This window comes from Arachis ipaensis, chromosome B2 (assembly GCF_059453495.1).
Source record: "Arachis ipaensis isolate K30076 ecotype BB chromosome B2, ASM5945349v1, whole genome shotgun sequence".
NCBI lineage: Eukaryota > Viridiplantae > Streptophyta > Magnoliopsida > Fabales > Fabaceae > Arachis > Arachis ipaensis.
Genome location: NC_142437.1, coordinates 80,571,987 through 80,587,742, shown reverse-complemented (window position 1 = coordinate 80,587,742; position 15,756 = coordinate 80,571,987). Strand labels below are relative to the sequence as shown.

The following is a 15,756-nucleotide window of genomic DNA, read 5'->3' as shown; positions in this document are numbered from 1 at the left end:
CTAGATCTCAAGAATGGCCGTCCATGGATTCTAACTTATACCACGAAGACTCGGATTAAGGAATCCCAGAGATATTCATTCAATCTAAGGTAGAATGGAAGTGGTTGTCAGGCATGCGTTCATTCAATCTTATTAAATCCTTGTTGAGGCTTTTGTTGATCCTTCCATGAGAAATTTGGATGATTTCTCCATGAGGGATTATAGGTGTTTCCATAGGGTTCACCCATGTAATTCACCTCTGCTATTGCAGGGTTCTCATGATCATAAGCTTCTTCTTCAGAAGATGCCTCTTTAGTGCTGTTGGATGATTCCTTCAATCCATTCAGACTCTGAGAAATCATATTGACTTGCTGAGTCAATATTTTGTTCTGAGCCAATATGGCATTCAGAGTATCAATTTCAAGAACTCCCTTCCTTTGAGGCGTTCCATTACTTACAGGATTCCTCTCAGAAGTGTACATGAACTGGTTATTAGCAACCATGTCAATGAGTTCCTGAGCTTCTGCAGGCGTTTTCTTTAGGTGAATGGATCCACCTGCAGAATGGTCCAATGACATCTTTGATAATTCAGAAAGACCATCATAGAATATATCCAGGATGGTCCATTCTGAAAGCATGTCAGAAGGACACTTTTTGGTCAGTTACTTATATCTCTCCCAAGCTTCATAGAGGGATTCACCTTCTTTCTGTCTAAAGGTTTGAACATCCACTCTAAGCTTACTAAGCTTTTAAGGAGGAAAGAACTTGGCTAAGAAAGCCGTGACCAGCTTATCCCAAGAGTTCAGGCTATCTTTAGGTTAAGAGTCTAACCATATTCTAGCTCTGTCTCTTACAGCAAACGGGAAAAGCATAAGCCTGTAGACCTCGGAGTCAACCCCATTGGTCTTAACAGTATCACAGATCTGCAAGAATTCAGTTAAGAACTGAAAAGGATCTTCTGATGGAAGTCCATAAAACTTGTAGTTCTGTTGCATCAGAGAAACTAATTGAGGTTTCAGCTCAAAATTGTTTGCTCCAATGGCAGGGATTGAGATGCTTCTTCCATGTAAATTAGAATTTGGTGCAGTAAAGTCACCAAGCATCTTCCTTGCATTGTTATTATTTTCAGCCATGTCTCCTTCTTTTTCGAAAATTTCTGTCAGATTTTCTTTAGAGAGTTGTGCTTTAGCTTCCCTTAGCTTCCTCTTCAGAGTCCTTTTAGGTTCAGGATCAGCTTCAACAAGAATATTCTTATCCTTGTTCCTGCTCATATGAAAAAGAAGAAAACATAAAATAATAGGGATCCTCTTTGCCACAGTATAGAGATTCCTTTATGTGAGTAGAAGAAGAAAAGAAATTCGAACACAGAAAGAGGGAGTGGGTTCGAATTTTTAAGAAAGAGAAGTGTTAGTAGATAAATAAATAATTAGAAGGAGGTGAGAGAGAAGAATTTTCGAAAATAATTGAAAAGAAAAGAAAAATATTTTTGTTTTTAAATTAGAATTAAAATTAAAAATTCAAAAATTAAGAAAGGAAAAATTAAATCAAATTAAATTAAATTTAAAACAATTAGTTAATTTAAAAAGGAATTTTGAAAAAGATGAAGGTGATTTTCGAAAATTAGAGATAGAATTAGTTAGGTAGTTTTGAAAAAAAGATAAGAATCAAACAAAAAGATAGGATTAGTTTGAAAAAGATTTGAAAATCAATTTTTGAAAAGATAAGAGGTTAGAAAAGAAGTTAGAAAAGATTTTGAAATTGATTTTGAAAAGATGTGATTAAAACTTATTTTGAAAAAGATTTGAAAAAGAAATTTAAAAAGATTTGATTTTGAAATTAAAGTTGATGACTTGACTAACAAGAAACTAAAAAGATATGATTCTAGAGTTTAAAGATTGAAGCTTTCTTATTAGGCAAGTAACAAACTTAAAAATTTTGAATCAATCACATTAATTGTTAGCATTAATTTCGAAAATCATAAAAGAAAAATGAAAAAGATTTGATTTTTGAAAAAGATTTGAAAAAAGATAGAATTTTTAAATTGAAAATTTGATTTGACTCATAAGAAACAACTAAATTTTAAAAAGTTCTGAAAAAGTCAACTCAAATTTTCAAAAATTATGAGTGAAATAAGGGAAAGATATTTTTTTATTTTTTAATTTTTAATGAAGAGAGAGAAAAACACAAAAAAGACACAAGACATAAAAATTATGAATAAAAACACACAATGCATGCAAGAACACTATGAATGTCAAGATGAACACTAAGAACAGTTTGAATGTCAAGATGAACACCAAGAACTTATTTTTGAAAATTTTTAAGAAAAGAAAAACATGCAAAACACCAAACTTAGAAATTTTCTATAATTAGACACTAACAAATTAAAATTGCATATGGAAAACAAGAAAAGATGCAAAACAAGAAAACATGAAGATCAAACAAGAGGATTCATCAAGAACAACTTGAAGATCATGAAGAATGCATGATGAATTTTCGAAAAATACAAGAAAATTGTAAAAACAAGCAATTGACACCAAACTTAAAAATTGACACAAGACTCAAACAAGAAACACAAAATTATTTTTGGTTTTATGATTTTATTAAATTTTTTTTATTATTTTCGAAAATTAAATGGGAAAAACGAAAAAAGAAGAAATATTTTTTTTTATTATTTTCGAAAATAAGAAATAAAAATCTTAAAATTAAAATAAAATTACCTAATCTGAGCAACAAGATGAACCGTCAGTTGTCCAAACTCGAACAATCCCCGGCAACGGCGCCAAAAACTTGGTGCGCTGAAATCGTGACGGTTCCTTCCCCGGCAACGGCGCCAAAAACTTGGTGCGCAGAAATCGTGACGGTTCATTCCTTGGTAACGGCGCTAAAAACTTAATACGCACGTTCATAATCTTAGTTCTTTGTCACAACTTCGCACAACTAACCAGCAAGTGCACTGGGTCGTCCAAGTAATAAATCTTACGTGAGTAAGGATCGATCCCACGAAGATTGTCGGCTTGAAGAAAGCTATGGTCATCTTGCAAATCTCAGTCAGGCAGATTCATATGGTTATAGATATTTGATAATTAAAATATAATTAAAATATAAATAAAACGTAAATTAAAGATAGAGATACTTATGTAATTCATTTGTGAGAGTTTCAGATAAGCGTATGAAGATGCTTGTTCCTCCTGAACCTCTGCTTTCCTATTGTCTTCATCCAATCATTCATACTCCTTTCTATGGCAAGCTGTATGTTAGGCGTCAACGTTGTCAATGGCTACATCCTGCCCTCTCAGTGAAAATGGTCCAATGCACTGTCACTGCATGGCTAATCATCTGTCGGTTCTCGATCATACTGGAATCGGATCCATTGATCCTTTTGCATCTGTCACTACGCCCAGCACTCGCGAGTTTGAAGCTCTTCACAGCCATCCCTTTCCAGATCCTACTCGGAATACCACAGACAAGGTTTAGACTTTTCGGATCTCAATAATGGCCGTCCATGGATTCTAACTTATACCACGAAGACTCTGATTAAGGAATCCCAGAGATATTCATTCAATCTAAGGTAGAATGGAAGTGGTTGTCAGGCACGCGTTCATAGGTTGGGAATGATGATGACTGTCACGATCATCACATTCATATTGAAATGTGGATGAATATCTTAGAATCGAAATAAGCTTGAATTGAATAGAAAAATGATAGTACTTTGTATTAATTCATGAGGAATAGCAGAGCTCCACACCTTAATCTATGGTATGTAGAAACTCTACCGTTGAAAATACATAAGAATAAAGTCTAGGCATGGCCGAATGGCCAGCCCCCAAAATGTGATCAAAGGATCAAAAGATAATCCAAAGATATCCAAAGATGATCCAAGATGTAAATACAATAGTAAAAAGTCCTATTTATGCTAAACTAGTTACTAGGGTTTACAGAAATGAGTAAATGATGCAGAAATCCACTTCCGGGGCCCACTTGGTGTGTGCTTGGGCTGAGCATTGAGCTTTACACGTGTAGAGGCTTCTCTTGGAGTTGAACGCCAGTTTGTAACCTGTTTCTGGTGTTTAACTCCACTTTGCAACCTGTTTCTGGCGTTTAACTCCAGAATGCAGCATGGAACTGGCGTTGAATGCCAGTTTTCATCATCTAAACTCGAGCAAAGTATAAACTATTATATATTTCTGGAAAGCCCTGGATGTCTACTTTCCAACGCAAGTGAGAGCGCGCCATTCGGAGTTCTATAGCTCCAGAAAATCCACTTTGAGTGCAGGGAGGTCAGAATCCAACAGCATCTGCAGTCCTTCTTCAATCTCTGAATCTGATTTTTGCTCAAGTCCCTCAATTTCAGCTAGAAAATACCTGAAATCACAGAAAAACACACAAACTCATAGTAAAGTCCAGAAATGTGATTTTTATTTAAAAACTAATAAAAATATACTTAAAACTAACAAAATTATACTAAAAACTATGTAAAAACAATGCCAAAAAGCGTATAAATTATCCGCTCATCAAGTATGCACCAAACAAGGAGGGCAAGGTTCGCCGTGATGGATGACTTATGGGTGCTAGGAATCACATAGTGAGATAAGATCTAGGCCCATGCTTGGGGCTCCACTGTAAGCGCACGCGTCAAGGCACTTAGGCTGCATCGTCAGTCTCCCTTGGGTCCAATGATTCTTTGGTTCGGCAATGACTCGAAGGATCGAGTCCCAATCAAACCCAAATTCCTTTCGCTGATGTAGCACCTCTTAGTAACCATCCATTTCTTTCGGTACCGGTAAAACATCAAGCACTCGCTGAATTGCCTCCTCTGAAACTGGGACTTGCTTCCGGCGGACATAAACTGACTGAAGAGATGGAGAGTGGTAATTGGAGTAAAACTCCACCAACCAAGAGAGGTTGGTCTCCTGTGGTCTTCGCAATAGAAACCCCCATCCTCGCCACTCAATGTGGGGTAGCACATACGGAGCAATGTGGTCTGAGGGAGCGAGTAGGGGCTCGGAATGATAGTTCCTCTGAACCATGGCAGGAAACATGAGCTCACAGAAGCGATTGGAAAACCTTATGGGATCCCTCGCCGGATTGCCCTTCTCTTGTTCATCAATATTAACAATTGTCTTCTCCTTCTTAGAAAGGGGCTTAACGCCTAGCGTAGGGCGCACCTTGGAGGTTGATTCTTGGGGTGCCCTTTTTGTGGCCGGTTTCTTCGACGCCTTCTCTTTGCCTTTTCGGGTGGCCATCCTGAAAATAGGAAGGGAAAGAGGAAACATGAAAACCCAAATAATCAACACTTGGAAAATAACATGCAAGTGAAAGGTAATGCCCAAAAGGAATGATGCATCCTGAGGACATGACAGCTGTAACATGTGAACAAGACAAAGATAAAATCATGTGGCATGCACTTATCATGGGATGCAAGAGTGAGTGAAGCATGCAATAAGGCATGAGAAGGATAAACTCAAGCATCCATAATAATGAAGAAGCAAGTCAAGGGGTAATGAGCACAAGAATGGTAAACATGAAGCAAAATAGGCTCAATGCACTTAGAGGAAAGGCAAGTGTGAGAAAGAGGCACCAAGTTAAGAACATAGAGTCAAATTGAACCATAATGGTATAGGTGCATTTCAACGAATACTTGGTGTGCAATATTCAAAAAATGAGCAAGTAGGAAGAATTCAAACATGTAAAATCCCAAATAGAAAGCCAATCATCACAACAACACCACATAGTCATAGAGAAGTCAAGATGTAACAAAATGACCCATCAAAGCAAGAGAGAATTCAACTTCCAACACCCATAGAAAATATGAAAAGAAAGAAAGCAAACAAGCAAGACTCAATCAAGAAAAATGCAACTAAGAGGAAAAGAAAGAGAAAAACTAAATGTAACTAAATGCAACCAATGGGAGAAGAATTTAAAATAGGAGACAAAAAGAAAGAGGGAGTGGGGGTTAACCTTGAGACGAAGAGGAGAACAATGTGGAGCATTGGTGGAAAATAGGAAAAGAGAGGGAAAGGAAAGAGAGGAGAGAGAAAGTGTGGAACCGCCGGAGATGGTGGTCGCCGGAGGCAGTGGTCGCCAGTGGAGTGGCCGGAGACAAGGGTGGTAGGGTGATGGGGGAAGAAAGGAGCAGTTAATGGAAGAAGAATAGTGAAGAAACAAAACAAAAACAGGGCGCGCTATGTTCAGGGCGCGTCAGGGATGTGACGCGTGCGCGCGCTCCACGCGTACGCGTGGAGGGATGGGAAAGAGAAGTGACGCATAAACATCTCCTACGCGTACGCGTGGGTTGCCGAAAAGCGAGGGCACGCGTATGTGTTAGGTGACGTGCACGCGTGGGTAGAGTTGTGCCTCGGGCACAGAGTTGGCACAAAGCAGGCCCAACACTCTGGTTTTTGTACCAGGAGTGGCGTACAGCACAATCGACATGTACGCGTCGTCCACGCTTACGCATGGATCGCCTGGCATAAAGTAGGCCTAAAGGGGGGCATAAATCTCTGGTTTTTGTACCAGAGTGGCCAAAATTCGCAACCGACGCGTACGCGTCGCCCACGCTTACGAATGGGTGTGCGAAATTGCAAAAGGATGCGTAAGCGTCACCCACGCTTACGCGTGGGTTGCCATTGTGCCCTGGGCACAAAACAGGCACACAGGAGGCACAACTCTCTGGTTTTAGTACCAGGAGCTGCGAAAATGCATCCACGCGTACGCGTATGGCACGCTTGCGCGTGAATGCCCCCCCTCCCACTTTTTTTTATATGCACATGAGGAGGAGCAATTATAGCATAAATTAGTAGTAATGCATGCTAAAGCTAAGGGGTCAAAAACATCAAAAATCTCATGTACACTCATCCTTAAGCATTTCTTCAACATCTCAATTCAATCAAACCATTATCAATGAACTCCTCATGAGCAATTTAACAAAAAAGTCAAGAAAAAATCAACCCTACTATGAACAAACTCACAAATCAAGCAATCACAAAAGTCACAAAGATTCAAAAGAGCTATATGCAAAAAGACTATGTATAAAGATAGATCATACCATGGTGGGGTGTCACCTTTTCTCACATTTATTCAATGAAATAGCATGGTTTTGTAATTCTCCCTTAATTTGTGCTTAAGTGTAAAAACATGCTTTTTAGGCTCCTAAATTGGTGATTTTAATTCACTTTAATTCCATTTGATGCCTTGATGTTTTTGTTGAGTGATTTCAGGTTTATAAGGCAAGTATTAGATGGAAGAAATGAAGAGGAAAGCATGCAAGTGGAGAATTCATGAAGAAATGAGCAAAATGGAGAATTGAGGGCCACGCACACGCGTCATGCATGCGTACCCATGCATTGAAGATTCACAAGCCACGCGCACGCGTCAAGCACGCATACGCGTGAGTAGAGGTTTTGCCAGCGACGCGCACGTGTGACGTTCGGCACGTGACCCACTTAAAGTGAAATCGCTGGGGGTGATTTCTGAGCTGCCCAGGCTCAATTCCAACTCGTTTTTTAGGGTATTTGATGCAGAATTAAAGATTGAGCAAGGGTGGAGCACTTAGTTAGTCATGATGAGCCTTTAGTTAGTTTTCTAGAGAGAGAAGCTCCGTCTTCTCTCTAGAATTAGGTTGGGATTAGGTTAATTTCTCTTAGATCTAGATTTGATTACTTGATTTCATCTTGTTTTCTTTATGAATTCTTGCTTCTACACTTTTATTCTCTTAGTTTGTGATGTTAATTTTACTTTTATGCCTCTTTTATGTTCATGCACTCATGTTGGATTTGGATTTCTTTTAATGAAATTTGATGTTGACGTTCTTTTATTATTGATTTGAGTTGTAAATTTTACTTTCCTTGCAATTGGTAGTTGTTAAGTTTTATTATTCTTACAATTTACTATTCTTTCCTTTTATGCCTTCCAAGTGTTTGACAAAATGCTTGGTTGGATGTTAGAGTAGATTTTTGAGCATTCTTGGCTTGGAAAGAGTAATTAGGTAATCTTGAGTCATGAATACCCAACTCATGTTGGTGATCTAGAGTTGTTAGTTAATATGATTTCCATTGACTCTAATCTCTTGCTAATTCGATTAGTGGGTTGATTAGGACTTATGGATTGAGATTAGCTAGGCTTATTAGACTTTCTTCGAGTGTAAAGATAATATGATACCTTCTTCCATCGTCGGGGATGATGTAATAAGATAAATTCTAATTTATTATTGTGACATGATTAACTAGTCTTGTTTGACGTTCTCCCTATGTGAAGATAACATGATACCTTCTTCTATTTGTTGGAGTTGACTAAATACGATGAATTAATCATTGTATGACTAGGATAGAAAGCCTATATCTTCAATCCTTGCCATGAATATCTCTCTCTTTATTACTTGCTCTCTTTAGTCACTTGCTTGATTTACTCTTCTTGTCATTTAAATTCTTGCCCATTTAATTTCTTGCCCTTTTATCAATCAAACCCCTTGTCCTTCAGAGCCAATAATTGACCACTTCATTACAATTCCTTGTGAGATGACCCGGAGTTTAAATACTTCAGTTAATTCTTATTGGGGTTTGTACTTGTGACAAAACCAAATTTTTTATGTGAGAATTGTTTGTTGGTTTGGAAGCTATGCTTACAACGAAGTTTTTATTTCTATAAGAGAAATTCTAGACCGACACGATAATCCTCACTATCATCTCCCACCTAGCACTTTTCTTTAACGTCCTTAAGTTGGATGGTCATGAGCTCAAATCTCTTCACCTTCGGGTGCGTCTTCAAGGAGGAACACCTCAACCTCTTTGTTACTTTTTATCTTCTCTCCATGGTATAGCTTTAGGTGATGACCATTAAACTTTAAGATATTGGGGCTTGAGGGATGGCGTAGGTGGTAGACCTCATATGGTTCCGCTTTCTCCACTCTATAGGGACCTTCCCACCTTGATCTTAACTTTCCGGGCATCAATCTCAACCGAGAATTATAAAGGAGAACTAACTCTCTAGCCCTAAACTCTCTCCTTTTGATATTTCTATCATGCACCGCTTTCATTTTCTCCTTGTAGAGCCTAGAATTCTCATAGGCTTCCAATCTAAGGCACTCAAGCTCTACCAACTGTAACTTTCTTTCAACTTCAATCCCAAATCCTGTGTTGCACTCTTTTACAGCCCAATAGGCCTTATGCTCTATCTCCACCAGAAGATAGCAAGCCTTCCCATAGACTAACCGGAATGGGCTCATACCAATCGGCGTCTTGTAAGCCGTTCGGTAGGCCCAAAGCGCATTACCGAGTTTAGAACTCCAATCTTTCCTGTGAGACTTCACAATCTTTTCCAATATACGCTTGATTTCCCGATTGGAGACTTTGGCTTGGCCATTCGTTTGTGGGTGGTATGCCGTGGCCACTTTATGGATGATGCCATACTTCTTCATTAACCCTGCCATTCTTTTGTTGTAAAAATGCGAGCCTTGATCACTCACGATTGCTTGTGGTGATCTAAAGTGGCAAATAATGTTATTCCGAACAAAAGAAAGAACCACATTAGCATCATTGGTTCAGATGGGGATCGCCTCCACCCACTTGGAAACATAGTCAACAGCTAGCAGAATATACATGAAACCATTAGAATTTGGAAAAGGCCCCATGAAGTCAATGCCCCAAACATCAAAAATTTTGCAAAACAACATAGTTTGTTGGGATATCTCATTCTTCTTTGAGATATTTCCAAACCTAAGGCATTGTGGACAAGAGCTATAAAAGAGAGATGCATCCTTGAATAGTGTAGGCCACCAAAATCCGCAATCCAAGACCTTTCTAGCCGTCCTTTGAGGACCAAAATGGCCACCACCCTCAGAAGAGTGGCAAGCCTCCAAAATGGATTGAAATTCGGATTGGGGAATACACCACCGAATTACTTGATTGGCACCACATCTCCACAAGTATGGGTCATCCCATACATAATATTTGGATTCACTTTTGAGCTTATCCTTTTGATGTTGAGAAAAATTGGGAGGAAAGGTGCGAGCAACCAAGTAATTGGCAATAGGTGCATACCAAGGGATCACTTCGGATATTGCTAGTAAGCCCTCAAGAGGGAATGTGTCATTAATAGGAGTGGGATCGCCCTTTGTATGCTCAAGGCGACTCAAGTGGTCCGCCACTAAATTTTGCGAACCACTCCTATCTTTGATTTCTAGGTCAAATTCTTGCAATAGCAACACCCATCGGATTAACCTTGGTTTCGATTCCTTTTTGGCCAACAAATATTTCAATGATGCATGATCCGAGTAGACTACCACCTTAGAGCCAAGTAGATAAGCCCAGAATTTATCCAAGGCAAAGACAATAGCTAACAACTCCTTCTTGGTGGTAGTATAATTGGATTGTGCTCCATCTAAAGTTTTAGAGGCATAGGCAATGACATAAGGATTTTTACCGTTGCGATGAGCTAGCGCCGCTCCCACCGCATAGTTTGAGGCGTCACACATGATCTCGAATAGTCTAGTCCACTCCGACCCTCTCACTATGGGAGCTTGGGTCAAAGCAATCTTGAGCTTGTCAGGCCTCCATGCACTCTTCACTCATATCAAATTCCACATTCTTTTGCAACAATCGAGAGAGAGGTAGTGCCACCTTACTAAAGTCCTTAATGAATCACCGGTAAAAGCCTGCATGGCCAAGAAACGCACGAACTTCCCTCACAGAAGAGGGGTAAGGCATACTAGAAACAACATTGACCTTTGCCGGATCAACAGAGATCCCATCATTAGAGACAATGTGCCCTAAAATAATACCTTGTCTAACCATAAAGTGGCATTTCTCAAAATTTAACACAAGGTTTGATTTAGTACACCTCTCTAATACTTTTGCAAGATTGTCTAGACAAATATCAAAGGAATCCCCATAGACACTAAAATCATCCATGAACACCTCCATGCAATGCTCCAAAAGATCCGCAAATATACTCATCATACACCTTTGAAACGTTGCCGGTGCGTTGCACAAGCCAAATGGCATTCTTTTATACGCATACGTTCCGAAAGGGCATGTGAAGGTGGTTTTCTCTTGATCTTCCGGAGCAATGTGGATTTGAAAATATCCGGAATAGCCATCTAAGAAACAATAATTAGATTTACTGCATAGGCGATCAAGCATTTGATCGATGAACGGCAATGGAAAGTGATCCTTCCTAGTGGCTAAGTTCAATCGCCGATAGTCAATACACACCCTCCATGAGTTTTGGACTCTTGTGGCTATAAGCTCTCCCTTCTCATTCTTGATTGTAGTAACGCCAGATTTCTTTGGAACCACTTGGGCGGGGCTCACCCACTCACTATCCGAAATTGGATAGATAATATCCGCTTCTAATAACCGGGTGACCTTCTTCTTCACAACCTCTAAAATGGTGGGATTTAGACGCATTTGAGGTTGTCTAATGGGTTTGGCTCCTTCTTCTAGGAAAATTCGGTGTTCACACACTTGGAGGCTAATGCCAATTAAGTCCACCAAGCTCCACCCAATGGCCTTCTTGTTCCTCCTCAAGACATTAAGCAACTTCTCCTCTTGGTGGGAGGAGAGCTCCTTTGCAACAATTACTGGGAGCTTTTGGTAATCTTCAAGGAAGGCATATTTTAGGTGGGATGGGAGTGGTTTCCAATCTATATTTTGTTCATGACTCGACACTTTTTCATCCGGTGACATTGGAGGTGATAAGGCATCTTTTTCACATACATGGGAACTCCCCACACTTGGGTCTTAAATCATACTCTTTCCATCAAAATCATCTTGGTGGACTTCGGCCACCACATTATCAATCAAATCACACCTGAAGATAGAATGATCCTACGGTGGATGTCTCATGGCTTCATCAAGATTAAAGCTCACTTCTCTTCTATTGATCTCAAACGAGTAGGTACCCAAAAACGCATCTAATTTAAACCGAGAAGTCTTCAAGAACGGCCTCCCAAGCAAGATAGATGAGGTCCTCCCGGAATCACTAGGGGGCATCTTAAGAATATGAAAATCAATCGGGAAGACCAACCCCTTTATAGTCACTAGAACATCCTCCGCAATACCAACTACGGAAATTATGCTTTTGCCTGCCAAAATAAACCGGGCGGCCGACCGTTTCAATGGCGGAAGCTTTAAGACCTCATAGACGCACAAGGGCATAATACTCACACAAGCGCCAAGATTGCACATGCAATCAACAAATTGGACTCCATCTATGGTGCAAGTTACTAGGCAAGGGCCGGGGTCACTACACTTCTCCGACACATCATCCATTAAAGCGAAGATTGAGCTTCCCAATGGAATAGTTTCTAAATCATTAAGCTTCTCCTTGTTCATGCATAGGTCCTTTAGAAACTTGGCATATTTAGGTACTTGGCGGATAGAATCATAGAGAGGAATAGTTACCTCAACTTTCTTGAATATCTCCACCATTTTGGGATCCAACTCAACTCGCTTCTTGGTTTTCCTTGCCAATGTAGGAAATGAAATTAGAGTAGCTTTTTGTAAGACATTTCCATCCTTGGAAATTCCACCCCTTGGTTGAGCAATCACTTCTTCAACTATCTCTTGGGCTTCATCCTCCGCTTTGACTTTTTTTATCTCAACCACATCCTCATGTTGAGTGACCTCTATTGGACTTAGCTCTTCATGAATTGTGATGGCATTGATGCCACCTTTGGGGTCGGGTAAAGGTTGAGAGGGTAAGGCACTAGAGGTTGGGGATTGAGTGGTAGAGGTAGAGGTTGATTCCATACGAGAAATAAGGGCTTGGATGGTAGAGGTAAGACCATTGATGCTAGAGTTAATCGAAGCTTGAAACTCCTTTTGGCCTTGAATGAGAGAACGGATCTCATCTTGGATAGAGGGAGAAGAAGAAGGGTAAGTAATTTGGGGGGCTTGTGGTTGGTTGGATTGAGGGGCTTGCCTTTAATGAGGTGCTTGGTAGGTTTGGTAGGCTCTTCCTTGGTTTTGGTTTTGGTATGGAGGGTTTTGTTAGTACCGGTTTTGTTGGTTATTGTTGTTCCATCTTTGGTTCCCACTGTTGTCCCTTCCTCCTTGATTATAGTTGTCCCTCCTTCCTTGGTTCCTACCGTTGTCCCTTCCTCCTTAATTATAGTTGTCCTTCCATCCTTGGTTGGAGTTGTCTTGCCAACCTTAGTTAAAATTACCCCCTTGATTATAGTTGCCTCCTTGTTGGTGATAACCTTGGTTTGGGAGATTGTAGTAGGCATTAGTAGCTGCCAAGGTATTGTCATCTTGGAGGTTTGGGCATTCATCAGTGTAATGGGTGTAACAAGAGTAAATTCCGCAAACTCTTTGGGGGACCAATTGTTGACTTTGTTATGGTTGAGGAGGTGGAGGTTGTTGTTGATTAAGTTGGAGTTGCTTAATAATATTTGTCATCTCTCCCAAGATTTGGGTAAGGGCGGCGGTCTCACCACTAGTAGAAACTTCATTTATAGCTCTCAGATGATTGTTCCTTTGTCTAGCGTGTTGGGTGGACTCGGCCAAATAGGTGATCAATTGCCATGCTTCCTCCGCCGTTCTATACTTTGTCAAGGAACCATTGCTTGAGGCATCCAAAAGGATCTTGTCTTGTGGTTTCATTCCTTGGCAAAAATAGCTAATCAACACTAGAGTGTCAATCATATGGTGAGGGCATGAGTCAAGTAGCCTCCGAAACCGTTCCCAATACTCGTATAGAGTTTCCATTTCACCTTGGACAATGCATGAAATTTCTTTTCTCAATCTATCCGTTACCTCTGGAGGAAAGAATTTATCTAGGAACTTGATGCGAGCGAAAATTGGCGAGTTAAGAATGATTATAAATTATGCATTGCCAGTATAGTTCTCAACCAACCAGAAATCCGCTTATCAATTTAAAAGGGGTGTCACAGAAATTAAAATTAAAATACTGGGAGTATGAATCCCAGGTCGTCTCCCAACGAGTTGCAGGAAAGTGTGCTATTTTATTAATCAGAAGGTTTTCAAAAAGGTTTGAGTTGAATGACAGAAAATTAAATTAGAGAATGTATATAAATATAAATAAAAGCCTTGACTAGGAGTTGATTAGATGGAAGCCCTATTCTTGTTGCAGTACTCTCAAGATTAATTGACAATTGAGATTTATTGTGTTTAGTTGTCCCTTACTAAGTAAGGGAAAGTCAAACAAGTTGGAATGCTGTTCTATCCATAGGTTCCAATCCACTCTTGGGAGGATTGGTGTTAGTGACTAGAGAGCAATCCAACAATAAATCCAATTACAATCTTTCTCTTGAGCATTCCAACTCAAGGATTCCTTTCATCGACTCCCCATCAAGTTAGGGGACTACTCGGTCATTGTAAATGTAAAATTCATAATGTAAAAAAGGGAATTAAAGAAAGACATGATAAATAATGCTCAAAAGATTAATTTAAAAGAAAAGTGATTCTTGTATTAATAAATGCTAAAATAATCCAATAGTAAAATTAAGTAAATTAAGGAACATGGAAGAGTAAAAGACAAGTGAAGAGAACGAACTAGAATGTCGAAGTCTTGATGAGGCAATAACTCTTCTCAATATCCTAATGCAAAGATAACAAAAAATAACTAATCCTAAAAACTATGAATGTGTAGAGAGAAAACCTAGAGGAGGAGTAGAACTGGATCTAAAAACTAAAACTATGCGGAATGAATGTTCTCTCTGGTTTCTGCATGTTCTCTGGCTCTAGTCTGCTTTTCTGGGCCGAAAACTGGGTCAAAATGGGGCCCGAAATTGCCCCCAGCGATTCTGCAGATTATGCAGATCGCGCATGTCACGCGATCGCGTCGCTCATGCGGACGCGTCATTCGGCGTTCTGCTTGCCACGCGGTCGCGTCATTCATGCGGCCGCATCACTCGTGCTATTCCATGCCGCGCAGTCGCGTCATCCATGCGGCCGCGTCACTGCGATTTGCTCTTCTCCGCGCGGTTGCGTCGTCCATGCGGCCGCGTCGCTTCTCGCTGGTCATCTCCTCAATTTCTTGTGTTCCTTCCATTTTTGCAAGCTTCCTTCCCAATCTCCAACTCATTCATGCCCTATAAAGCCTGAAACACTTAACACACAGATCACGGCATCAAATGGAATAAAGGGGAAATAAAATACATAATTAAAAGTTTCTAGGAAGCAAGTTTTCAATCATGCAATAACTTTAGGAAGGAAATATAAATGCATGCTTATTTAATGAATAAGTGGGCATAGATCATGATAAAACCACACAATTAAACACAATATAAACCATAAAATAGTGGTTTATCAACCTCCCCACACTTAAACATTAGCATGTCCTCATGCTTAGTTGAAGGAGATAAAATAAATGAGTAAGAACATGTAAAACCTATGCAATGCAATGCAACCTATATAAATGAATGTAGCTGTATGATTTTTGTCTACTTGATCAAAAGTAAGTAAGCTCTTCAAAACAATTACAAATCAAATTTTACTAACTCAATTATTATACAGTAAGAACAGATAAAAGTGCAAGAAGATAGCTCATGAAAGCTGGGGACACAGAAATTCAAGCATGGAACCCTCACTGATGAAGTATGTACACTCTAGTCTCTCTAGTATATAGGGTAATCACTCTATCCTTCTCTAATCATGCTCTCTAATTTTTGTTCTTCTCCTAACCAATCAACAACATTTAATATACCAATGCAAACATCATGAGGTCTTTTCAAGGTTGTAATGGGGCCAAGGTAAGGGTAAGGATACATATATGGCTAAGTAAACTTATAAATTGAATCTTTAATTAACCCAAGCC

At 39.6% G+C, this 15,756-nt stretch overlaps 2 protein-coding genes and 1 non-coding gene across 3 annotated transcripts; 1 reads left to right on the top strand and 2 right to left on the bottom strand.

The window, feature by feature from the left end:
• The first annotated feature begins 611 nt into the window (after positions 1-611).
• LOC148574561 (small nucleolar RNA R71) lies at positions 612-719 on the top strand. The gene has a single exon (XR_015906878.1). It is a non-coding gene; the product is annotated as a small nucleolar RNA R71 (small nucleolar RNA).
• Positions 720-8,710: 7,991 nt separating this feature from the next.
• LOC148574560 (uncharacterized) lies at positions 8,711-11,660 on the bottom strand. The gene is made up of 5 exons (XM_088505916.1): positions 11,187-11,660; positions 10,993-11,071; positions 10,653-10,837; positions 10,194-10,534; positions 8,711-9,455 (listed from the first exon to the last, which is right to left on the bottom strand). Exons 1-5 carry the CDS (start codon positions 11,658-11,660, stop codon positions 8,711-8,713), a joined length of 1,824 nt encoding a protein of 607 aa, XP_088362042.1.
• A 141-nt stretch (positions 11,661-11,801) lies between these two features.
• LOC107627367 (uncharacterized) lies at positions 11,802-12,725 on the bottom strand. The gene has a single exon (XM_016330206.1). The coding sequence runs from the start codon at positions 12,723-12,725 to the stop codon at positions 11,802-11,804; it is 924 nt and encodes a 307-aa protein (XP_016185692.1).
• Between the last annotated feature and the right edge of the window lie 3,031 nt (positions 12,726-15,756).

Coding starts and splice junctions, on each gene's coding strand:
- LOC148574560 (XM_088505916.1), bottom strand. CDS start 11,660: ATGTCACCGGATGAAAAAGTGTCGAGTCATGAACAAAATATAGATTGG. Junction 10,838..10,992: donor TTCACATGCCCTTTCGGAAC/GTATGCGTATAA, acceptor ATATTTGTCTAG/ACAATCTTGCAAAAGTATTA. Junction 10,535..10,652: donor ACCCCTCTTCTGTGAGGGAA/GTTCGTGCGTTT, acceptor ATATGAGTGAAG/AGTGCATGGAGGCCTGACAA.
- LOC107627367 (XM_016330206.1), bottom strand. CDS start 12,725: ATGGAATCAACCTCTACCTCTACCACTCAATCCCCAACCTCTAGTGCC.